The sequence below is a fragment of the Stenella coeruleoalba genome (assembly GCF_951394435.1).
Source record: "Stenella coeruleoalba genome assembly, chromosome: 13".
Taxonomy (NCBI): Eukaryota; Metazoa; Chordata; class Mammalia; order Artiodactyla; family Delphinidae; genus Stenella; species Stenella coeruleoalba.
Window position 1 is genome coordinate 64,543,716 of NC_137159.1, and position 26,804 is coordinate 64,570,519.

Below are 26,804 nucleotides of genomic sequence, written 5' to 3' on the forward strand. Positions count from 1 at the left end.
TTATACTTCCTAATCTATGAACCCGTTATTCCTTTCACAATAGAAGGAGTTCAGGATCTGGGAGAGCCATAATGAAAAGAAGTGAAAACAACTGGGAAACATACCAATAAACCTTTCCCTCTTAATTCCTAATATCGTCCTGCTTATCTGTTCCCAGATAAACTCCCAACAAATGCTAAGGGAAAATTAATTTGGAGGATTACCTATTGCTTCTATATCAGGAATATATGTAACACCTTGACATTTACCTTTCTGTTGAAAGTATATGAATTAGCTTGAGCAAAAATTCACTGAATATCTGAGGACATGTTGAAGAAAGATGCACTTGTAATCGGGTAAGAAATTCTTGCATAGCTTGCGTAGCTGTTGGACCAACCTGAAGAGAAATGAAATTCTGTTGACAACTGCTTACTGATCCCATCTACAGAATTATTCATTTAAAAAGTATCATCTGTATGCCTTCTTTGGAGAAATGTCTACTTAGGTCTTCCGCCCATTTTTGGATTGGGTTGTCTGTTTTTGTGATATTGAGCTGCATGAGCTGCTTGTATATTTTGGAGATTAATCTTTTGTCAACCTAAATGTCCATCAACAGATGAATGGATAAAGAAGATGTGGCACCTATATACAATGGAATATTACTCAGCCATAAAAAGGAACGAAACTGAGTTATTTGTAGTGAGGTGGATGGACCTAGAATCTGTCATACAGAGTAAAGTAAGTCAGAAAGAGAAAAACAAATACCGTATGCTAACGCACATATAAGGAATTTAAAAAAGCGGTTCTGGGGCTTCCCTGGTGGCACAGTGGTTGAGAGTCCACCTGCCGATGCGGGGTACACGGGTTCGTGCCCCAGACTGGGAAGATCCCACATGCCGCGGAGCGGCTGGGCCCGTGAGCCATGGCTGCTGAGCCTGTGCGTCCGGAGCCTGTGCTCCGCAACGGGAGAGGCCAAAACAGTGAGAGGCCCGCGTACCGCAAAAAAAAAAAAAAAAAAAAAAAAGCAGTTCTGATGAACCTAGTGGCAGGGCAGGAATAAAGACGCAGACGTAGAGAACAGAGTTGAGGGCACGGCGGGGGAAGGGGAAGCTGGGATGAAGTGAGAGAGTAGCACTGACATATATACACTACCAAATGTAAAAAGGATGGCTAGTGGGAAGCTGCTGCATAGCACAAGGAGATCAACTCAATGCTTTGTGGTGACCTAGAGGGATGGGATAGGGAGGGAGGATAGGCTCAAGAGGGAGGGGATATGGGGATATAAGTATACATATAGCTGATACACTTTGTTGTATAGCAGAAACTAACACAATATTGTATAAAGATGTGGGAAAAAAAATTCTCTTTCCCTGTAGAGAAAAAAAAATAAAAAAGCATCAAACGTTAAGTCAAGAGCCATACGGGTGAAACTTTTCATTTGAAGAACAAAAATATTAACAGTGATAGCAGGAAACCAATTAAGCTTTTAGATCTTGATATACTTATTTTAAATCGAAAATTATAGCTTCTATTGTCAATATTTTTTTCATTATGGTTTAGAATAACTTATGTTACTTTTATTTAATTCAATACAGAAAAAGACTCACCTGAATTACACAAGAATATCTTTATAATGCTTTCAAAAGCACAAAGAACTTATGTACTGATTTTCACAATCTTCTTAATTATCCCATTTCAAAACAAAAGAACTCAGACTCACGTTAAGTGATTCACAAAAGGTCATGCTTCTAATGACTAGCAGAGCAAATACTAAATTGAATTGGGGAAAAAACCCTACAAAAAACCCCTTAAAGCTAAAAACGAACCTGTATCTATTTGTAAAAACAATGCTTTCCCAAACTTCTATCTCTTCAATGAAAAAAAAATGATAGTGAGAACCACACCAAGTACCCTGAAGTATGTTTTGGAATGTTATGATCATAAAACCCTAGAGGAGTTTTGGAAAAAACAAAATGCAATGTAATTCTCCAAACCATTTTAAAGTTAACAATTTCTAACACTGAGTATAAAAATCATAACATTCATAACCAAACTACAAAACCAAAATATCTGAGGAAAGCTTGACCTTCAGTAACTTTTACTTTGCCTTTAAAAAAAAAAAAAAAGAGAGGAAAAAACACTACTTTATACAGCGGCATGTTCCCTGACACCTAGGCTCTATCACTAACTAGTTGTATAATTGTGGGCAATGCAGATAATGCATGTTTACTCATATGTAAAATAAAGAAGCTGGAATTAGTGATTTCAGGAATCTTCACATTCCAAATTCATGCAATCTTTATGTGTAATAATCACTTGATAACATGCCTCTACCCCCATCAAAACTCTGGCCCAATCTAATTACAAGTAGTTTGTTCCTTCTCATTTTTTTCCTTGTCTGGTTTATTTTATGATGATCTACAAAAATCAAGTCTATTCAGTATGAGAGTACTGACTAAATGTATCCAACAGAACTTAAGCTCCAAGAAAGGCAGAGACTCGGACAGGGTAACTACTTAAATCCCTAGCACCTAGAACAGCACCTAGACCTAGCACATAGATAAGCACATAGCTAAGAAATAAAAGATGACAACCTTGCAAGATAATCTTGAATAACGTCCATTGGAAAGATGCTATGAACACTAAATATATTTTATGTGAAAAGAAATATAATGAAGGAAAGATATTTTTTAAAGCAGTACAATATAACAAAAGCTAAACTGATATAAAAGAAATCTCTGGTTAGACTAAAAATGTTTATAAGCTCTGATATATCTTCTTTTTCTGAATTAACAAAAGCAATATTTTTTTTCATTTCAGTTTTGAGATATAATTGACATACAGGACTGCATAAGTTTAAAGTATACAGCATAATGATTTGACTTAATACATCATGAAACGATTACCACAGTAAGTTTAGAGAACAGCCATCGTCTCATATAGATACAAAATAAAAGAAAAAAATTTTTTTTCTTTATGATGAGAAGTCTCAAGATTTACTCTCTCAACAAGTTTTTGCCTTCTGGCTACCTTCATCCAATTCCCCCAACCCCTGCCTCTGGTAATCACGAATCTGATCTCTTTTTCTATGAGTTTGTGTCTTTTTGTTTTGTTTTGTTTGCGGTATGCGGGCCTCTCACTGTTGTGGCCTCTCCTGTTACAGGCTCTGGATGCGAAGGCTCAGCGGCCATGGCATGTGGGATCTCCCAGACCAGGGCACGAACCTGTGTCCCCTGCATCGGCAGGTGGACTCTCAACCACTGCGCCACAAGGGAAGCCCTGTTTGTTTTTGAAGTAAAATTCACCTACAATGCTATATTTGTTCTTGGTGTACAACACAGTGATTTGATATTTCTATACATTTCAAAATGCTCACCACAATAAGACTAGTTACCATCTGTCATCAAAAAGATATTGCATTATTATTGACTATACGCCCCACACAGTACATTTTATACTGGTGATTCATTTATTTTGTACCTGGAAATGTGTACCTCTCAATTTCCCTCACCCTCCTTCCCCCACCCCCATCCCCCATCCCCCATTCTGGCAACCAGCTGTTTGTTCCCTGTATCTAGGACTCAATTTCAGTTTTCTTATGTTTCTTCATTTGCTTTGTTTTCTAGATTCTACATATAAGAGAACTCATATGGCATCTGTCTTTCTCTGTTTTATTTCACGTATCATAATACCCTTTAGGTCCATTGATGTCATCTTTTTGTTTTTTGTTAAATAAAATACTTAATAGCATAAAAGAATTAAGTTAGGTGACCTGTCAATCTTGATAATAGAGGTCATTTAACATAACACGTTTTTTTTTTTTGCGGTACATGGGCCTCTCACTGTTGTGGCCTCTCCCATTGCGGAGCACAGGCTCCGGACGCGCAGGCTCAGCAGCCATGGCTCACGGGCCCAGTCACTCCGCGGCATGCGGGATCTTCCCGGACCGGGACACGAACCTGTGTCCTGCGTTGGCAGGCAGACTCTCAACCACTGCGCCACCAGGGAAGCCCATAACACATTATTTTTAAAAATTTTTAAATTCCCCAATTTTTTAAATGCTTCCCTAACATTAAGGTTAATATCTGTTTAGAATGTTTCTCAAATTATATGAAATTAACACCAAAAATATATCGCTACATTAAAACATCCAGTAAAATTCCAAGAGAAAACTTACTACCTGCTATAATTCAGTTTCAGCATAGCTATTATTATATGTAATTCAAAACATTTTATTACATTGATACATAAAAGGCCATCATTTAATGCTTTAGTAATGAAAATTTTATGTATTTAACTGCACTTAAAATTTCCTTTACAAATAAGTTTACTGTATAATCTGGGCCTATCACTGGCTTTCAGAAGTCACATTACCTGTGGACTGTGTTGATTTGTTCCATGTGGACTGGTGCCAGAAAGAAATTTCACTAAAACATGAATCAGGTTTGGATCTGAAACCAGCAGATGGGCAGTACTCTCCTGAGTTCCAATGGCAGTACTGGAACCAGCTATAAAACATTAAGAAAAAAAAAAGTCCCCAACGAAAGGACCCCGAAACAATGGAAATGCAGTATTTAAAACATCTTTTAATTTCAAAGGAAACTCACATATTCCTGGGAGTTACTAAAAGGATCTGAATCTCTACTGCACTGACTGAGCCTCATTCTCTATTTTCATCTGCCATAGATCTCCTGCCTCTCTCCTAGTTTGGCTGTGAAAAATACCTAGTTTAATGTGCATCTTATTCAGTATACAGTCAAGTGGAAAAGAAATAACTAAATGCTTACTGTCCTTTTGGTGAGCCTATTCTTAGTAATTATTTCCCCCTTCCAGAAATAAAGATCTATTTTTCAGGTAAATTTTAACACAGCCTTCTAAGATAAACTGAAGCAAAACCTATTCATTTTTGCATGTCAGCTACATAAAGGTTGTATACTGTTAACTGATACACAGACAATGCACAAGTTTTCTGAAGTGAATAAAATATCCTTGAGTCAAATCTATCTTCAGTATCACATAGGGATGTTTTCAATCCCATATTTGGAAAATATTATATTCCAAATGAAAAATGAAGTAGCATTTTGATTCTCAGCAATGATTTTAATTAATACCTTTATCAAGGTGACGCTGCTTTCTAGTCAATGAAATTAAGCCCAAAGAGAATGGGGATGAAATCCACCCACCTGCTGTCATAACCTACAGATGGAATGAAGATTTCAATTCACAAATGGCTACTCCTTGCTCTCTAATATGAACTTGGATACCTACTTCCCAACAACCTAAGAATGTCAGATAAAATCTAGACCTAAATGTAAAAAGTAAAACCAGTAAGCAGTACAGAAGATAATGTATGAGAGTATCTTTGTGACTTTGAGATACAAAAAGCCACAGAAAGCACTAAAAGTTCCTTTCTTAAAAGGTTCAGAAATTAATTTTACTATCTTAATTGGGAAATAAAGGAGTGGGGTGAAGAAAGTAGGAAACTAATAGGACTTTAGAATCTGAGAAGAAGCGATTAGGTTCAGTGAATGTAGGTTTTAGATGTGAAAAGCATACACCGAGGAACCTAGTCATATACGTTCATGAATATTATAATGAATAAATCATCTTTAACTGCTAAGTTACTTTAAAAAGAATAAATAACCAACACAAGACATAGACTAACATTAAATACTTGACTTTGTACTCTAAGAGTAATCAATTTTTAAAAACTAGTAAAAGTTTTTAGAAGGTAAAAATATAATTTGATCTTGTAACTGTAGATAGATGAGAGTATATAATCAAAGTAAAGAAGCACAAAGGGCAAGAAACATTAAGAACAACAACAAAAAGAACAAATTCAGAAGAGACATATTCAAATAAAGAATTTAATCATCTTCACAACTATATCACTTCTTGAAAAAATCTTTTTCAAGAATCTCATAGCAAGAATAATAAAGCATATGTCAGAGATTTAAAGGAATAAATATTTGGACTTACGATTAAGCTGCATGTTTGTCATGAGTGTTAGACTATGAAGAACAAGGCACCATGTCCGGAGCAAAGTATTGGGATACCACGCTAACACCGTGAGAAAGCTAGTTATTGATGCTACGTAGAAAAGAGAAAGGGGAAATTTTAACTCAGAAAAAGCAAATGTTTACTAAGAATTAAAACAAAAAGAATAAATTTTAAAACATGACATTATTTTTTTAAATCAATTCACTACCGTGTGTCCTCAAAACATATAAATAAAAGTTCCCCATTAAACATAACTAAAGCATTAGAGAGTCAATAACATTTTATATCTAAGGTTAAAGCTCATCCCATGACAAATAAAATAACATGTCATCACTATACATTTGTTGTCCTTTCCAAACTACAGGCATTTCTACTGTAACACAATTTGTGCTTTACTAAAAATCCTCACATTCTGCAAAGCCAAAAATTGAAAATAATAGGGCATATTGGAAAGACAGGGATGGGGTTGACCATTCAAAACCAATGTAACTTCACAGAAAAAGCACAAACTAAAACAATAACTAAGTCACCTGCAAGGCCTAAATAAGAAGCACATGTGGCAGGTGGAGAAGCCAAAAGTTATTAAAAATAAACAAACATAATACAGTGCCCAGTTTTTGCCCTTAAAACACTGTGTAGAATGGCTGATTCCAGATCTCAGGCAGGAAATATAGTTTGGAACACCTATGATATTAAAATCTAACAAAGATATAGTTGTGTATTTCACAAAAAACAAAACCAAAAGAATCTAATGAAGCATCATCTTACTGACCACAAACAGCATAATTTCAGCATCAATAAACATAATGATTGTAACAGAAACGTAAGAAATACTTTAAAATCACGAACTTATACAGATATTTACTAAGGAAACTAAGTGGTCATGATTATAGACTACTTGTGAACCAATTAATTTTTAAATTTAATTTTAAAATACAGAAAATTTCTAGCATTTTTCCTGGCTCTATATAAAAACTGTATCTCCAAAGGGTGACATGATAGCACATGAAAGGAAGTTTCTCTTTATGGAAGTATTTCAGTTAATAAAAAAGGAATAACAAAATTAGACTATCTTCATTTCAAAACTTCCTGTGAACTGCTACTAATTCTAGGCATTAATCATTAGTGTCTATTAACAACATAAAAAAAAGACAACCTATGAAACTGCCTTAAAAAAAAAACCTCTGGGCTTCCCTGGTGGCACTGTGGTTGAGAGTCCACCTGCCAATGCAGGGGACACGGGTTCGTGCCCCGGTCCAGGAAGATCCCACATGCCACGGAGCAGCTGGGCCCGTGAGCCATGGCTGCTGAGCCTGTGCGTCCGGGGCCTGTGCTCCGCAACGGGACAGGCCACAAGAGTGAGAGGCCCGCGTACCACAAAAAAAAAAACAAAAACAAAAAAAACAAACTCAAATCAGATTAAGCTCCATGTCTAATTACCAATTTATAGAAAGTAGAGAGGACATCATAGAGATACAATCACTAAAAATTGGGACCTAGGGAATCTTGAAAGACAAAACAACCAAACTTTGCAAGGGGATTTAAAAAAAAAAGACAGATTAGAGGAATTAAGAAACATAATTAATTAAAATGTGTAGACTCCATATGGAATCTATTTCAAATATACAAAAAAAATTCTGTAATAGTTTAGACAATTGGAAATTTGAATACTCACAAAATACCTGATGACAGTAAGAAATAATTACTTTTTTACCCTTCTATTCACTCTTGTTTATGCTTAATGTTTCTCACAATAAAAAAGTTTTAAAAACTGATGGGAGTAAAATTTATAATAATAATCATTAATACAGTGAAACAGAAGGAAACCTAATAATTAAAGTAGGGCCAGCTCTTGCTGAGAGAATGCGGATGTTAAGTAGGACCGTAAGCCAGTGTGGCTGTCACTAAGGCTGACAGACAGGCCATGTGAAGGCCATGCATGATGCATATCTCTAGAGAGAAAGCATCAGGAATAAATGATTTTTACTGTTCTTTAAATAGATTCCTATAGCCTGAGCTGAAAACTAGTTCTATTCCTGTTGAAGGATATTATTCAAGTCTCACTATTCCCACATTCCTGCATTTGCCAAGAAAAAAAATGAAAGAACATAATTTCTACAAATAATTGACATCCTTCTCCAATTTACCAATTCCCTAGAGGTATTTCACATTTTTAAAAAAGACCAGTTGCAAAAGAACAGCCTATGAACAAGACAATACTTTAAGGAACTACAATGTAAAGATAAACAGAACATTGTAGATTTGATGTCTGGGTTATACACAGACATAATACAGACCAGAGAATAAGTTTTCTGTTCTCTTTCCTGCAAATTATTAAGTCAGTATTTTAAATATGTTTTTTTCACTACAACATTACAACCCTAATGACAAAGATTAGGTGTTAACCTAATCAATACCTTTTTAGATTGTTTATGCTACGTTAATAACTTTCCTTCTAATAAATCTTACCTTGATTTAATGAAATGACAGGTATTCGATTAGCATTATATAAAAAAATGTCTGCTCCATTTTCTTTGTTTCCAGACGAACTAGAATTCAGACTCAATGTGAGCCACAACTGGAGAAGTGATTCCAACTGAAATAGAATGTAAATTGACAGAAAGAAAATGTACCTATTAGGAAATACCATTTAAGCAAAAATCTCATGTATGAATCCTTATGATTATGAGTAAATAATTTTTCTATTAAATACTTCTTCTGGGGACTTCCCTGGTGGTCCAGTGGTGAAGAACCCACCTTACAATGCAGGGGACATGTGTTCGATCCCTAGTCAGGGAACTAAGATCCCACATGCCATGGGGCAACTAAGCCCACGCGCCACAACTACTGAGCTTGCGTGCCTCAACTAGAGAGCCTGCATGCTGCAAACTACAGAGCCCACACGTTCTGGAACCTGCTCGCCACAACTACAGAGCCCATGCACTCTGGAGCCTGCGTGTCACAACTAGAGAGAGAAAACCCTTACACCACAACTAGAGAGAAACCCTTACGCCACAACTAGAGAGAAGCTGCAATGAAGAGCCCGCATGCCACAACAAAAGACCCTGCATGCCTCAGCTAAGATCCTGCGTGCCACAACTAAGACCCAAGACAGCCAAAAATAAATTAAATAAATAAATAATAAAAATAAATGTTAAAGAAAAATACTTCTTCTGGTTATTTTCAATTCAGTTCACAAGCAAACACATCTTAAAATTCTAGATCAAATGAAATTTAACTGAATTAAAATTTATAATTTACCTAATATAAATGTTTTACTAAATTAAAAGACGTGATTCAAGTCTTTAAATGCAGGTGTGTGTATAATATGTAGTTGGAACAAAAGCAGTAAGCTTATAATCATAAAAGTTATAAATAACCTATCACTGAGGAGCTGGGTTAATCAAAGTATCTCCAACATTTTTTCATCTGAGTATGACAAAGAAATCATCCCTGTCTGGTTGAGACTGATCTGCCCGTTTATTTTCATCTTTTCTAGGCTGGCAATAATGTCTAAAAATACACAGTTTCTCCTGAAGTCATACCTGAACGTGATGGACTTGAAGCATGGAAAAAAGTTTGTTGAAACAAACATTTAACATTGGGACAGATGATAACTGTACAATGAGCTGGCTGGATTGGTTCGCTGCTTGTAAACCCCCTAGAAGCGAATCATCTGTTCCAGTGGGAGACTGTGATACTGAAAATTAAACACAGTTATGATTTTATACACAAAGTATCAGGAGAAATGTTAACTAGTTATTAATATGTACAGGTAAGTCAAGGTATATTTTTTTAAAAATTAAAATTGCATTCTTTAAAATGGTTCAGCATTGTATTATTTGAAAACCTGTTTTTACAACATTACTTGAAAGTTCAAAAGATAATCACCACAAAGAGAAGCTCCCAAATTCATAGGACTTGTCCACAAAGGGAGAAGAACCTTACTCTCTATAAATTTTTATTTTCAATTTTTTCCTAATTAATAAGAGGGAGGAGAAAAGGGAAAGAAAAAAGAATCCTGCCTATTTCTTGAGAAGGTTGTTTTAGAATAACCTAGACTCTAATCCATTGATTCTCAACCTTGATAGCACATTAAAATTGCCTGGGAAGTGTTCAAAAATTCTGATGCCAGGATACACACACCAAACTAACTGAGTATATATTCATGGGGAGCAGAGAAATAAAGGGATGTTAAGAGAGTTTTTCATATATTTAGAAAGTTTTATATTAAAAGGAGAACACAGTTCTGCACAGGAAAATAATCAAAAGATAGAATATATCGAGAAACAGAACACTAGACGAATCTTCTCTTTTTCTCCTTTTTTATATACTTCCTAAGGCAAGAAATACAGAATGCAAACCAAACGAATTCAATTTAACATAGGAAGACCTAAAAATCCAAATTTCTCTATTGAAATGGGTTGGGAACTTTACTTCATAGGAGAAGGACATGATGTGCTTCCTAGGTTCTAACTAGTATCTCTACACCTTTACTCACCACCATTACCCACCATGTTTTTATTTTTCTTGGCCTAAGAAAAATAAAAATATCACCATCACCTCAGCACAGCTCCTATGTTAAGAGAGACAGGCTGCTATCTAACTATACTCACCTGACAGAAGGGGATCTACCCAAGCCTAGAACAACATCAACAGTCAGCAAACCATGTCCTAACGGCCAAATCTGACAGGCCACCAGATTCCGTAACACGGTTTCTTTAATAACCATGCCTATTCATTTAGGTATATATTGTCTACAGCTGCTTTCCTGCTACAAAGTCAGAGTAGACCTGCAACACACCCTGTATAGCCCCAGAAAGCCTAAAATATTTACTATCCAGTCATTTACTACAAAAAGTTTTTCTTCTTTTGCTGTAAATAATTAGGTAGTAAATCCTCTCAATTCTGTAGTTCCATCAGGCCCATTTGGCTATCTTCATTATCTAAGTCTTCCATCTTGGTCTTAAAGGAAGATAAAGATGTTACTATTAAGAAACCCACTTTATCATAAATTTGGATATAATGCAACGAACTCCCAGGCAGCTAGCTATGCAGGCTCCCCCAGGAATTTCATTAACCGCACACCACCACCATAACAAAAACATGACTCAGGTTTTTGGACTGAACTTATGAACACTACATGGAGGTAATTTGTTCCCCCTCTGCTCTCCTGATTCATTAATCCTTTGTCTTATTTCTCAACTTCCTACTAACTTAGCAAGGGAGAATTTAAAAATCCATCCTTACTGAGTGCACCTGAAAATAATCAGGAGATGAACTGTTCATGGTAATTCTCTAAGAATGGTGACTTTTACTCACAGGTAGGAGATGTATTTGTTAATGCCTGTAAAATGGAATCTGCTTCTAGGGTTGACATCATTTTCAACATAAGTTCTGCTTGTTGTTCAAGTCCAACTTCTAGACGAGCATCTAGGGCTACAGAAAGCAATTAAAAGAAAAAACAAAACCTATTTGATAATTATTATTCACGTCCTACTTCCTACAATAAAATGTTGACATCTGAACCCAAAACAGGGTGAGTAGTGTATCTTCACATCAGAACAACCTGGCATGGGGTGTCAGAGTTACAGCAGGTAACAACATCTGTGCAAAGGAGGCTAGAGATGGGAGAGTAGATATATAAAGAGAGGTAGATCAAGTAAGTGAAGTAATGATAATGGAAGCAAATAAATTAAGAATAATGAAAATCAGGTACCTCACTATCAGAGAAAAGAGAAATATGGAAAAGGAAAAAACTAATATGAAGCTTATGGAGTAGATTACTGGTAGATTAACTGATACATCAATGTGGACTCATGGCATTCTAGACGGATAGACAGACAAATATAGAAATAAATATAAACACAAGTGTGTGTACACACTCCCTAGATTTATCCATCAAGAGAGAGTGTGGAACAGCCAAAAATTAACAGCAAGTCTATCTAGCACTCAAATTTTGAATTCTTAATCACATTTCTCCACTAAAAGGTTCTGAAATACCATTTTCATTCATGAAGTGGCTAACTCCCAGTCTGGGGAAGGGAAAGTAAATGATGAGCCTGGGGCATTTTGTTATGCCAGGAAACAGGGAAGTGTTCAAAGAAATATGAAGACATTTCAAAAAGACAGAGACCAGATTAAAGGAGATACCGTGGTCAAATCAGGGACATTTCGAACATCAAAATAAATAATGACAACACTGCGAATGTACTTAATGCCACAGAATTGTACACTTAAAAATGGCTAAAATGGGTCTTCTCTGGTGGTACAGTGGTTGAGGGCCCACCTGCCAATGCAGGGGACACGGGTTCATGCCCCGGTCCAGGAGGATCCCACATGCCGCGAAGCGGCTGGGCCCGTGAGCCACAACCGCTGAGCCTGCGCGTCCGGAGCCTGTGCTCCACAACGGGAGAGGCCACAACAGTGAGAGGCCCGCATACCGCAAAAAAAAAAAAAAAAGGCTAAAATGGAAAATTTTATGATCTCTTGAATTTACCTCAATAAAAACAAGAAAATAATGATAACAAATTATAACCCACTGAATAAAATAGGAAACCACTGGTCTATTCAAAACTAAGTGAATAAAATAATAACTTTTTTAAAAAAGAATAGATTCCAAATATTATTCTGCCACTCCAACCCATCAAAACTTTCTTACAAAAGGGAAAAGAATAACTTTTCACTGGAAAATATTGGTAGACATCTCCTTTATCAAGTAATTCAACTTAAAGCCACCAGCAGTGGTCCAAATTAAAATCATGAGCCACCTAATAGGATGCAGTAAGAAAACCTGAGCAGTACACTTTCTTGATATTTATGCCAAAAACACATGACCACAATCTAATTGTGAGGAAATAGCATACAAACCCAAATTGAGGGACATTCTACTGAACAACTGGCCTATAATCATCAAAAGCACCAAGGTCATGAAAGTTACCTCTGACAAAGTGTGGCAGACTGAATAAGACTAAAGAGATATGATAACTACGGTTGATGCTTGAACAACACAGTTTGAGCCACATGAGTCCACTTATACATGGACTTTTTTCAACAAATATGTACGCACCATCCATAGTTGGTTGAATGCATGGATGCAAAACCTTGGAGACGGAGGGCCAACTGTAAAGTTATACACAGACTTCCAACTGTGTGGGAGTGGGCCCCCCACCCCCACCTTATTCATGGGTCAACAGTAAATGCAACACACAATTTCGTACTGGATCATTTTGCATAAAGGGCATAATTTAGACATAACTGCTGAAACCTGAATGGGGTCTTAAAGTTACTAATGTTAATTTCCTGATTTTGATGGAATGTGCTTCCTGATGTGTTTATGTAGAAGAAATGTTCTGCTTTGTAAAACAAACAAAATAAAACAAAAAAACACCAGATTACCAACTTACTCCCAAATGCGTCAGGATAACAAATGTTCTCTGTATTAACTTGCAACTTTTCAGTAAATGTATGATTGTTTCAAAATTTAAGAAAAGATTTTATTTTTAAAAAAAGTTATATACTCTATGTGACTAGAAGAGTGCAAAAATAATACTCAACGTGATTTCATTGTTTACAAATAAAATATAAATTTATTATTAACAATAAAAATAAAAGGAAGCACAATTAATTAAAACCACCAGCAAACCCACACAACTCACAAATATATTTTGCAAAGTGTTATTCTGAGAAACAAAAAATAGACCATAAATAGAAGCTCTTCTAAACTGACTGACACACAGCTCTGAATGACACTCACTCTCACGGCACCCCTGCAATAATAAACCCTCTCAGCAAACACTCAGGATCAAATTCTCAGGAGACAAAGAATACATAAATTGAGGACTTGTTTTAAGAATAGCTTATGCCTTAAAATATGAACACACACTTACCCTGAGACACTGAAACACTAACTGTCTGTGATCCATTCTTCTCTGTATTTGCTGGTGGCTTTGCTACAGGAATTCCAAGACCTCCTATGTATGGGTTGTAATTGTAGGTGCCATAATCAGCACCCCAATAGTCATACCATGTACTGCTTATTGGCTTAAAAGAATAGGAAAAAACTGTGGTTTATTTTTGCCTCTTCACGAAGAGTGACATATTATTTACATTACCTAAAGTCAAACAGGGCTACAAAATAAACGTTCTCCTTACCCTTCAAATTTCTGAAACATAATCTTAATGATTAAAGGAATGGTTCATAATATTCTCTCCATTTTACCCCAAAAATCTAAAAACACCTTATTTGTTAGACTCTGAGAGGTAATTAACATCTTTAATAAAATCTCTTACACACAAAATGAACCAAAATAAAGTATTAGGGAGGTATCTCCTTTAGAAAAAGTAACAGCTAACAAAGAAGGAGATTCTGCAATGAACCCAACTTGGATAAGCTTAAATGCTGCTTGAAATGTCAACAGTCCATAACCATACCTCCCATGCTTATTAGTGGTTCTTACTATCATATAAGATGTTAGTGGCTATATTAATAAAATGATGTAAGTCCTCCGTATACTATTCCACTAGTTCTATAAAAAATCTACTATAGTACCTAGAGGAATTTAATTTTGAGTAAGCTAAATAATGGGTTATATTAGGTGTATACTTTCGTCTTTTAAGTAATTAATAACCCAGAAGTATAAGATGAAAGGTTTTAATTGCAAAGAATACTCTACTGTATCGTACCTTAAAAACTTTGGCTGCAAGAGGATCCTTTTCCAAATCAATATCTAAAGGATCAATGTCAACTTCCATTAGATCCTGAAGTAGCTCAAGATCAATTTCTTTATCTTTTTCCAAAGAGGAAAGAGGAGGTGCACCTTCAAATAATTGAAAGTCATTTTTTTTGGTGGAGTACATAACATAAAATTTAACCAATATATTGCTTTTAATTACAGAAAAAGTTAATTTACTTATACATAATATATATTTCTACTGATACAAAAATCTCTAAATTTTTATACCTGACAATTAAGCATAAGTATGCAAAAATATCACCCTATAACACACAATTAAGAACACCAGTGCAATAATATGTGACTTCCTAGGGGAAAATACCATATGATTAATCCTTGTTGAATCAAGTTACATAAACTTTGTTGTTAAAAATAATCATTAACCATTTCTAGAATAAACAATGTTATTCGTTTTATTGCCTCCAATAAGTAATTCATTATATTACATCCAGTAGTTAAGGAAATAATACCAGGTATTACAGTGAAAAGCAAAGATTTCAGTTTTAAGACTGCTATTCACCTTATTTTTCTATCATGAATTGGAAATGATTTTGCTCTCAGATGACTCCAAATTTTTAACTAGCCTTTTATGCCTTACAACTCTTATCTTCCTTCCCTTCCCACCCTCTATTATTCAACATATATTTATAGAATGCCAAGAAAATACTAGCCTGTATTAGGGTCTGAGTATATAAAGATTAATAAAACAAATGTCCACCCTCCAACAAATTAACAGAGGTTCAGAGGTGAGGGTACACTACAGAAATTAAACCAACTACAACGTAATAGGTGCTATCAGAGGCAATCTAGAATGTAGGCAGCACCGACGGCAGTCTCCAGCATTGCTGGTGGTAATGGAAAAAGCTTCTTGGAGGAGAGCATGCTTTATGGGAATCTTAGATAAGAAGTTCATCATGCAAACTAGAGAAGAAAGTCTACTCCAGATAAAGGGACTATCAGACAGAAAGGATAAAATCATGACAGAATCTAAGATTAAGGAATGAAACAGATGAAATGACCACAGCATTGCAAAACAGTCTTCAAAAGTAAGGAGTACACCACAAAGGATTGTACACGCTAAGATACACATTATAGTTTTTGAAAAGGCAGAAAACAAAGAAAGAAAAAGAGAACAAGAGCCTTGCTATCTTTACCACTGTGTATCTTTAACTGTTTTCTAGGTTGTAATTCTTTCAACATAGCCAAATAAGACCATATCAAGATAACACAGACCCTGTGAAAGGATACCATTTTATTTTAATATGCATTCAGAGAATCAAAGCAAAGCATACTTATCAGGAAAATAATTGATATGGTTACTAAGGCCAAAGACCTAATATAAAACTTAATTTTATACTTCATTAATATTCTTAATTTTGAAACATGTTTCATTTTCTTAAAAAAGAGCTACGGATATTTTAAGTAAAAAATTTAAAGAATGTACCTGTTATATCATGTGTCAAAGGTTCATCTATAGTTTCCAGCAACTGAGCTGAAGACTGCTGCAGGGCGTCATCAGAGTCACCAGCTGTTGCACCTACATCATCACTCACTGTTCCTTCCTCCATGGCTTCTGCAGCTACTGGAGCCAGCAATTCTCCTGCAGGTAAGAAGAGCATCCTAACTGCTTTAGTAATTAGTAAACAGACATCCAAAACATAGTTTTTCATCCAGTATTGAGAATAGCATGTGTACTCTACCAACCACAAAAGAGTCTGAGGCAAATGAGTCCACACCTACCCAAGGAAATGCTAGGGCTCACTGCATGACCTTCAAATGCTAACTAATAGCAAACACAAAATGTGCGATATGAACAAGGAGTTATTATAATCACTTTACACACATTAACTCACTTATTCATCAAAATATCTTCATAAGAAAGATACTTTTATTATTCTTATTTTACAGATGAAAAAACTGAGGAGCAGGGAGTACCTTCCTCAAGTGCACAGAAAGAATTAGGAAGCAGCCCACTGCTGGTATTAATAAGGAAGCTGACTAGCTCCAATATCCCTGTACTCTGTAACCTAACTCCTCCATAAAAACTTGCATTTATTACAAGTGTCAACATAATTGAACGCAAAAGTAATTCTAAATGGTTGCTACTGCCACACATGAAAGAGACATTTTATACTTTTGAGGAGCTCACAGTTTCCTTTAAAGACTAGTCAAGCAGCAACAAGCTAATTTTGACATACCTTATTAAAAATAAATCCTAACAAACCTGCTAAAATATCCTGTAGCATACAAGTTAAGGAATATTGAGCCCAAGCACCACCCCAAGATATATCTCCTCTATTGAAGTCAGTTCCAACCAAAAGTAACAGCAGTCTTTCCAGTTGGGGTTCATTCACAATCTCACACAGATGTATAGTTGGCCTCGTGGCATTCGCAATGCGTGCAAGAACCTGTAATACATTTTATAAAATCATACACTTAAATAGCAATTAAATATGTTTTCTCCAAAAATAAAGCATTGAAGTAACTGCTTTCAATGAGATATGCTTTTGATGTCAAAATAATTATTTGATGTAAATGCAAAAGAAATGTAATTTCATGGATCAAATATTAAAATCCAGGTAAAAACCTGAGTTGAATAGTTTAAAATAATTTCTATAAGCAATGAATATGCTACAGGAAAGCTTTCAGGGCATTAATACACCCTTCATTGCTATAATCTGACACTCGTTTGTAGATTTCCTATCCTGATAATAATAATTTCCCATCCTAATAGACAAAAGGTAGGCTGTAGATAGACATACCCACATTACTTACATTTCAAATCTACATTAATCTAGTTTTTACTAGGTTAAAAATATACATTAGGGGCTTCCCTGGTGGCACAGTGCTTGGGGGTCCGCCTGCCGATGCAGGGGACACAGGTTCATGCCCCGGTCCGGAAAGATCCCACATGCCGCGGAGCGGCTGGGCCTGTCAGCCATGGCCGCTGAGCCTGCGCGTCCAGAGCCTGTGCTCCGCAACCAGAGAGGCCACAACAGTGAGAGGCCCGCGTACCGCAAAATATATATATATACACACATTAGGTCTCCTAAGAAATAAGTGCCAAAATATTTTTAAAACCTTTCAAGGCACATTAAAAAAAAAACTAAACTGCATAAAAGGAAAACCAGTGAAAGCACTTTTATTTCTCTTAAAAATCAATTAAAAACTGCATTTTTTCTTATTTCTTTTTCTAAGTCTGTATAATTATAAATTATGCCTATTCATTTACTTACCTTACAAACAAATAATAAGAGATCTGCATGGCATGTAAAATCCATGGAGAGGAGAAAAAGGACAAGTTTCTGGACTACTGAAATACAACGTTCATGGGCCAGGGTAAATGGAAGTGGTTCTATCTCTGGGCTTTCCTTTGTTGTTGTAACTTCTGTGTCTAAATTAGAACGAGACCACTCTGCTGTCCGACGTAATCGAATTAAATCCTTAAAGTGCTGTACACAGAAATTTACAATATTTAAACCACTGTTTATTGAATGAAAATTCTTTCAGTAAAAGTTTATTTATGACATGAAAATATTCACTCAGAAAACTTACAACTTCTAAAGAAAATTTTTAGGCAAACCATAAGCTTCAAAAAGTAAGACTATTAAAAACTATACTGACCAATATACCTCATGTCCTATTTTAAAATAAGGTATCAGATACATAGCAGAATATCAGAAAGGTGAAATTCTATAGAAAGGCTACAACAGGTCAAATCTAACATTTTAAATAAATATTACCAAAACATCCTAAATATAATCATAAAAGGTGAATGGTAAAGAAACCTATATATACTAAGTACAGAGTATTAATTCATTTCAAACTCTGATGGAGTAACTGTAATTTCATATTTATAGAAACACAATATGTAAACTTGGTTGCTACATATAAATGTTATCTCCCAAATTTAAAAAAATATATCATTATTTTAAAAAATTTTACATATAAAGGACACATTAGGAAACCCATGTATTTCCTGAGTCCTTTTACCTTCAATTTACTGGAACACAATTCACTTTAGAAGAAATACACTAGAAAAATATTTTAAGCCCACATTAATCATATATTTACTTGAGTTAAAAGCTACTTTTCCCAAAAAAGGTACATAGAATAGATTTTTGTTGATAAGTAGAATAACAAAGTTTCCTGATCATTACTAAAAATACTTAACTATTCAAGTAACTTAAAATACTAAAAGGGAGAGTGACTTTTCTAAGATAATTACATTAAAAAGTAAAGATCATACCTTTGAGGTTGCCTGCTTTAATTTGGCTTGCTCTACCAGAAGTTTATATGATGATCCTTTGTTGCTTTGTATTTTTTCTTTTTCCATCTGTTCCACCAAAGCCTTCTGTTTTGCTTTTAGTAAGTTAAGTTGCTTAAAAAAAAAAAAAGTTAATCTTATAGTTAACAGTGTTAAAAACAACAAAGTAAATTATTATACTCCTCAGAATCTATACATCAAACTAATGGAATAAGTAATTCTCTGAAAAATCTAGTTTAAACTATGTTGCTGATTTTTTAAAAATCACTTCCAAATTCCAAATAAAAGATCTCCCCCTGTTGTAATTAAGAAGTAATCAATTTCTTACCCATGGGAGAAGGGAAATAACTGGAATACTTTTTTATGTAAGCCACTAATGAGATTGACTGATGGAGTATTTTTTAAACAGAGGAAAAGAATTATTTTTAAATACATGGGGAAAATTCTTTTATTGTACAATATTCTTAGCTTGGCTTTTATGGGAATCTTCAAAAGTAGAACATTTTTTGGTATGTCTATGTTTTTTATTAATTAAAAAGTTTATTGCAGTAACTGTAAATTCACATGCAGTTGTTAAAAAATAATGCAGAGATCTCTTGTACACTTTACCCAATTTGTTGGTTCAGGTATCCACCACTACAGTTAATACTGTACACCATCACCATCACAAGGTTTTCTCATGTTGTCCTCTTATGCTGCCCGCCCTCCTCCCTCCTATCCTATCTGTCCCATCCCTACCCCTGGCAACCACTAGTAGGTTGAAATGAACAAACAGACCAACAAGGAGAAAAAAATTTCTGCCTAGAAAGACCTTGAAAATCTGCTGAATGACAAAACCACTTTGCCATATATCCATTATGCAGAACATTACTCTAAACAGAAAGTCACTAGAACATTATAGCCATAATTATAAATGCACAATTTAGTTAAGAACTTAATCTACCTTTTCAAGGAATATTTCCTAAATTTCTACTGTTGCTACATATTTTTGTTATCAGCAAGAAAAAGAACATTATATTATAAAGAAATATCCATTTGGCTGTTATCTCCATATATGAAGCAAAATATATCATAAATTAAAACCAGCATGCACGTGTATTAAATAATCAATACATGGTATGTGAATGTGAGAACAAATCAGTATTTTCAGAAAATTGTTCCAAAAGTTCTACAATTAACATATACAACAACTGCAATCAAGAAAAAATATAATCTTTATTTTGAAACAACCATAATCTTAATCAACAATTTATATTGCTGTACAAAGACATTTTTTCCCTAACTATCTGAGAATAAGTTGGCAACCTGATGACCAATCACCCCTGAATACTTTAATGTGTATTTCCTAGAAACAAGACCCTTCTCCTACAAACCATAATACAACCACTAAAATCAAAGAAGTAACATCCATGCACTACTAACAACTAACTATTCCTCAGACCCCACTTTTTTTTTTTTTTTTTTTTTTTTTTGCGGCACGCGGGCCTCTCACTGCTGCAGCCTCTCCCCTTGCGGAGCACAGGCTCCGGACGCACAGGCCCAGCGGCCATGGCTCACGGGCCCAGCCGCTCTGCGGCACGCGGGATCCTCCCGGACCGGGGCACGAACCCGCATCCCCTGCATCGGCAGGCGGACTCTCAACCACTGCGCCACCAGGGAAGCCCCAGACCCCACTTTTAAGTTTTGCTAACTGTCCCAAAAATGTCCTTTATGATAAAGCATAAAATAGTAAAATACTGCTAAGAAAAATCCACTGGATCATTCTCTAGGTTTGTTTTCCATCTTCATATCCTAAAGTAAATACAGCAAATATAATCATTAAGTGCTCAATAAATTTTAGCTGAATTTGAAATTTTAGGTGATTATTAGTACCACCTAAAATTAGTTAGGAGTCTCAAATGGAAAAAGGAGTTGAGGGAAAAGCTTCACATCATTTTTCTTGCAAAAGGCCAATAGCTGCGCATAGTTGAAAAATTCAGTAGTAAAACTAAATAATTTATTGCTGAGTTCATATTTTTTAAAAAGCCCAAAAGCTTTCACAAACTTTCAGATCTTAAAGGCGTTCTTATAAAATCTCATTTCATCTTAAATCAATTATACAAATATTTTTAGATGACACACTAGGCTCTATACCGGGTATCAAAGATACAGTATGTTTTCCTGTATATACTGTAAGACAAAGAGGAAGACACGTTTTAAAATAAAGAACTGGCTCATAAGAATCTGACATCAGCTATAAACTCAGGTTAATAAAAGAATCCCAACAAAAAAGTATGATAAATATAATGAAAGGAAAAATATAGGGTACATGGGGAACATATTTTATGGGATAATAACTGAGAAACCAGGGAAAACGTCTTTGAGGAAGTGAATGTAAACTAACATGTGAAAAATAAGTTAGATTATCCAAGCAAAACAGTAAATTCAGTAGTTGGTGGGAAGGAGGGGAGGGATGGGGGATAAGCACATACTAAAATCCTGGATAAAAAAACTGGTGTAGGTGGTCCAGGAACCCACATTCAGTATGGCTAGACCAAAATTCAAACCTGAAAGTTAGATGGGCAGATGACAGATATACTAAAGCTATGTTAAGGAGTTTGACCGTCATCCAAAATTCAACTGGAAACAACTAATAATTTAGAGAAGGAGTGATATGATTAGGTTTGTATCTAAAAGAACTCTGTAGGGGCAGCATGAAAAATGGATTGGACTGAGAAAGAACAAAGGCAGATAGGCCTTCTGACTAGGCAAATGACGGCTGCACTTAGAATGGTAGTAGTAGACATGTGAAGAGGTAGACAGTTTTTTGTTTTTTGATGTGTACCATTTTTAAAGTCTTTATTGAATTTGTTACAATACTGCTTCTGTTTTTTTATGTTTTGGTTTTTTGGCCATGAGGCATGTGGGATCTCAGCTCCCAGGGATTAAACCCACACTCCCTGCATTGAAAGGCGAAGTCTTAACCACTGGACCGCCAGGGATGTCCCTACAGTTTAAAGGACATTACCAAAAATCTGTAAACTACGTATTGTTGCCATCTTACAAATAAGGAACTCAGACTCAAAAGTGTCAAATAATTTCCCTAAATTAACTAGTTCATTAAATATCATACCTAAGGTCTGATGGCAGGTCTATCTCATGCAATGTCTCAAACATTAAAACAAACCAAACAAACAAAAAAAAATACTGAAAATTACCTGTTTATGATGAACTAGCTGCTTTCTTATTTTTCTGGAATATAATCTATCAAGGCTACTGCTGCCTTTGGAAGACCTATTTATGTTCTGGGTGTGCAGATTATTATTAATAAAACTCCACTGGTTACCTACAGGGCAAGGAAAAGTTGTATTAATAATTCTGTTAAATGTGATTTTAAAGTACTATTCACACCCAGAAAACATAAAATGATAAATGTGTCAATAACGACAAAGCAATTTTTAAAAAAATTAAGGAAACCATCATAAAGAAATTGCTAAGAACATCTGACCTTAGAAAAGTTAACCTAGATCCTAAATGACTTTAAGACCACAGTTCTCTCTGCCTCCAATCCTTTCATTAACAGCCAACTTTCTCCACAACTGTTTAAAATTGATCTCTGTACAACACAACTTTGATAATGTCGCTCAACTGTAACAACAACAAAATGCTCACTATTGCCTACTTCAAACTCACATGCTTTTTGTACAGGGACCCAAAAAAAGGGATACTCAATAATCTGATTTAATGACTGCAAAAATAAAGTTGGATAGTTTAAAAAACATGCTGTGTAGCTCTACTTATTCTCATTTTGGAATGTGTCCAGATTATTCCTTGTCACTCTGCTCAGTTCAGGCTTAATCCCATACTTTAACCATCCTCAATGATTTTTTCATGTCTGCTTAACCTAATGACATCTTTTTCTGTTTTCTATTATCCCTTTGTCAAGTCAATTCAAATTCTTCAAGCCCTAAAAAAATGTCTTCTACTAATGTATTTCCATAATACATGAATACTGTAAATAAAAACTAACTCCTCCCATACCATCTGTTACATTCCAACTTTACAGGTAGTTGTATTTAATTGTGTCTTAATTCTACATCCTATAACTGAGACATATAGCATTTGTTAAAAATATTCCCTGTACATGAAAAGAATTCCCCACCCTATTCTCAAACATAATGTGTACCATAAACAACTGATTCATTGGGCTGGCCAAAAAGTTCATTCAGGATTTTCTGTAACATCTTATACCTATAAAACATCTCAAGTGATCTTTTTTTAATATTATAATCCTAATAATGTATAAAATTCTAAGTTTTAAGGCACTTACTATCTGTATTTACATATTAGATGTAGCTACTTCATAAAGTCTTATTAACTTGGAAGAGGAGAAGAAAATTTGTCTTGCACTTTGTCTTTCATTTAAAAAATTTTCTGTGCTTTAAGCTTATGGAGAAAGATTACAACTCGCAAAAATCTGAGAATTTCTATATCTAAGCATAAAAGTCATTTGTAGTTAATTAGTAGAAACATTTTATAATAGTAAATGGAATGATATACTAAACTAAATACAATAACTCTCCACAGATTTCCTTTTTATAAACTTCACCTATATGTATGTTATTCCTGGTAAAGTTAATTAATATTTTACATAAATTACATACAGCTGGAATCTCCAGGCCAATGCCAGTTCTGGAAAAACTGGGTAGTCACTCAAAATCCCTACCAACAGATTATTATAAACTTCTGATACCTGTCATAAACCTCTCCCTGTCTTTACCATTCAAAGGTTTCTTTGCAGCTGCTGCTTCGTCTTCTACAGTTGCCACATAATCCAGTAACCTGGACACCAGCATAACAACCCAACTGATCATGGGAATATCTAGTACTCCTGAATAGAAATGTGAGGAGAAAAAATAATCAGGTGACTCTAAGAATCCTAATGAAATCTGATAAAATAATTATAAAATTAAGACATTTTATAAATCCAAAACACACCATATAATTATGAACACTAATATTTATAGTAAGCCTCAAAACTGAAACCTATGGCCAAAAATGAAGTAACACATCAAATCAAATGGAAGACTTGACAAATGCTTCTTGGTACAAAAATAGATTCATAAGTGTAGCTTGAATCTAACAGGTAATAACTTATAAACTAGAAAACAAGGTATAAGAAGCTATTCCTCGACTTACAGGTGACTGAAATTTAAAGTCTCTCAAGTTATAATTCATACAGTTTTAAACTATGCTCTCAAGTTTTTATTCCAATAACAATTGTCTTGCTCAAATGAAACTCATTATCCATGATGAGAACAGCAATGCTGCCTTAAAGCTTAAACACAAGAGTTTGATTTTATCTATGATAGTATAAAAACAACATACCCACAATAATTCCCAAGTTCAAAACTCACATAAAGAAAAGGTAACATATTTTAAAAAAGCAGTAACCATATGGCAGTCAATCACACAAAGGCTGATCATTCTAAAAAGTCTACATCATAAAACTATTAAAGTGTGCAGCAAAATGAATAGTAAAATAAGTATTTCAGACTAGTCATTTTATAAAAGCAGTATTTACAGGAATCTTAAGTTTTTACTAAAGATCACTAATTTAAATAATACCTTCTGTCCTCCTATGCATGGGTAACTGCGGCTGAAGAGGTGACAGTAAATTATCCAACAGATTAAGTAAGCTTTCTAATACTCCACTATTACTAAGTGATCTCTGACCAATGCAGGAAAGTAACATGAAGACCCTAAAAAAAAAAAAAGATACAAATAAAATAGCCAATATGAATCACTTTAAGTGTTCATCTTAAAAATCATTCACTTTGTAATCTAAGAGAGTAATGATAGAATATCTGGTTATTAGTAAGATTTATATCTGGAAGTATAATGTTAAAATTAGCTCTTTTTCAGCTACTGCTTATATTTTCTAATTTTATCTACAAGAAATCAACTAGAGAGAACTGTATAATAGACTCAAAAATATAAATTTGATACATAAAATAACATGATCTGATAGGAAATATTTGTAAACACAGATCTATAAACTCCACAGATTCAGTTAGGAAACTAAAGAATATAGTCCAGTTACATCATGTAGAATCTCCTTCAAAATGCCCTTCACTGGGCATTCCTCAAACTGTGAAAAGACAGGCTTTAGTTCATTTCTCCACACTCAGTATCCACATACACAAGATTTCCAAATCTGAACACTGCGGGAAGCATAAGTCACTAATAACAAATTACTCCAATATTTTCTGACCTACCTATCCTGTGGGAAGATGAGAAGTTGCTCTGAATTGTACAGTTCCTGAAGAACATTAGAAAGAAACTGGCCCCACCATCTTTCACCACCACAGAGTTGAACCAGTAGAAGACCAGTATGTAACCGTATCTTTGGGGTTCCACTGATGCACAGGTGTTTAAAAAGCTCTTCACAGGCCTGGGCATGGAATGTACTCTGCAAAACTGCAGGAACAGAGTGTCCTATTACAAGAAAGAAAACAGTAAAATTTCCTAGTTAAGAGCATGCTATAGTATCAACATCAGCATCCCTAGATAGGCTTTCCTCTTTACCAGCATATTTTTGTCTATTTATTTTCCTATTCATTTATTTACTCCTTATATGTAGAATTTTAACTGTCAAATACTTGGAGAAAAGAAGAATTAGCAATTATATCAATTATATTTCTTTTTTTGTGGAGTTCAGTGTATCAGATGGCTGTGTGTGCACGTGCGCACATTACATCATATATAATAATCAAAAATAGCTCCTGGTTAGAAAATGACAGTTCTGTATTAGATTAGCAATTTATTAACAGTTTTCACCGTTGCACTTTCAAACATTATTTATTGTTTTGCTAGTAACACAGTGATATGACACATCAATAGCGGAAACTCAAGAAAAAAATCATCAAAAATCTATTTAAGAGATAGCCTCTCCACCAGAGGACAGACAGCAGAAGCAAGAAGAACTACAATCCTGCAGCCTGTGGAACAAAAACCACATTCACAGAAACAGAGACAAGATGAAAAGGCAGAGGGCTACATCCCAGATGAAGGAACAAGATAAAACCCCAGAAAAACAACTAAATGAAAATAGGCAACCTTCCAGAAAAAGAATTCAGAATAATGATAGTGAAGATGATCCAGGACCTCGGAAAAAGAATGGAGGCAAAGATCGAAAGGATGCAAGAAATGTTTAACAAAGTCCTAGAAGAATTAAAGAACAAACAGAGATGAACAATACAATAAGTGATTCCTACACTAGAAGGAATCAACAGCAGAATAACTAAGGCAGAAGAATGGATAAGCGACCTGGAAGACAGAATGGTAGAATTCACTGCTGCGGAACAGAATAAAGAAAAAAGAATGAAAAGAAATGAAGACAGCCTAAGAGACCTCTGGGACAACATTAAACACAACAACTTTCACATTACAGGGGTCTCAGAAGGAGAAGAGAAAGGACCCGAGAAAATATTTGAAGAGACTGTAATTGAAAACTTCCTTAACATGGGAAAGGAAATAGCCACCCAAGTCCAGGAAGCGCAGCGAGTCCCATACAGGACAAACCCAAGGAGAAACACGCCAAGACACACAGTAATCAAATTGGCAAAAATTAAAGACAAAGAAAAATTATTAAAAGCAGCAAGGGAAAAAACGACAAATAACACACAAGGGAACTCCCATAACGTTAACAGCTGATTTCTCAGCAGAAACTCTACAAGCCAGAAGGGAGTGGCATGATATACTTGAAGTGATGAAAGGGAAGAACCTACAACCAAGATTACTCTACCCAGCAAGGATCTCATTCAGATCCCATGGAGAAATCA

The 26,804-nt window shown here is 35.0% G+C and overlaps 1 protein-coding gene across 2 annotated transcripts in view; it reads right to left on the reverse strand.

Moving 5' to 3' along the window:
- The window catches only part of BIRC6 (baculoviral IAP repeat containing 6), a 238,163-nt gene that overhangs the window by 113,962 nt on the left and 97,397 nt on the right, over positions 1-26,804 (reverse strand). For both annotated transcript variants that reach the window (XM_079940545.1, XM_079940544.1), the window contains 16 exons: positions 25,239-25,458; positions 24,589-24,722; positions 23,714-23,851; positions 22,179-22,306; positions 18,964-19,095; positions 17,951-18,166; positions 16,939-17,122; positions 16,159-16,314; positions 14,665-14,798; positions 13,869-14,022; positions 11,302-11,418; positions 9,525-9,679; positions 8,449-8,575; positions 5,959-6,069; positions 4,354-4,487; positions 249-376 (listed from right to left, as the gene is read on the reverse strand). In XM_079940545.1, the coding sequence (XP_079796671.1) occupies positions 249-376; positions 4,354-4,487; positions 5,959-6,069; positions 8,449-8,575; positions 9,525-9,679; positions 11,302-11,418; positions 13,869-14,022; positions 14,665-14,798; positions 16,159-16,314; positions 16,939-17,122; positions 17,951-18,166; positions 18,964-19,095; positions 22,179-22,306; positions 23,714-23,851; positions 24,589-24,722; positions 25,239-25,458 (2,368 nt within the window). The remainder of the gene's footprint in view (positions 1-248; positions 377-4,353; positions 4,488-5,958; positions 6,070-8,448; positions 8,576-9,524; positions 9,680-11,301; positions 11,419-13,868; positions 14,023-14,664; positions 14,799-16,158; positions 16,315-16,938; positions 17,123-17,950; positions 18,167-18,963; positions 19,096-22,178; positions 22,307-23,713; positions 23,852-24,588; positions 24,723-25,238; positions 25,459-26,804) is intronic.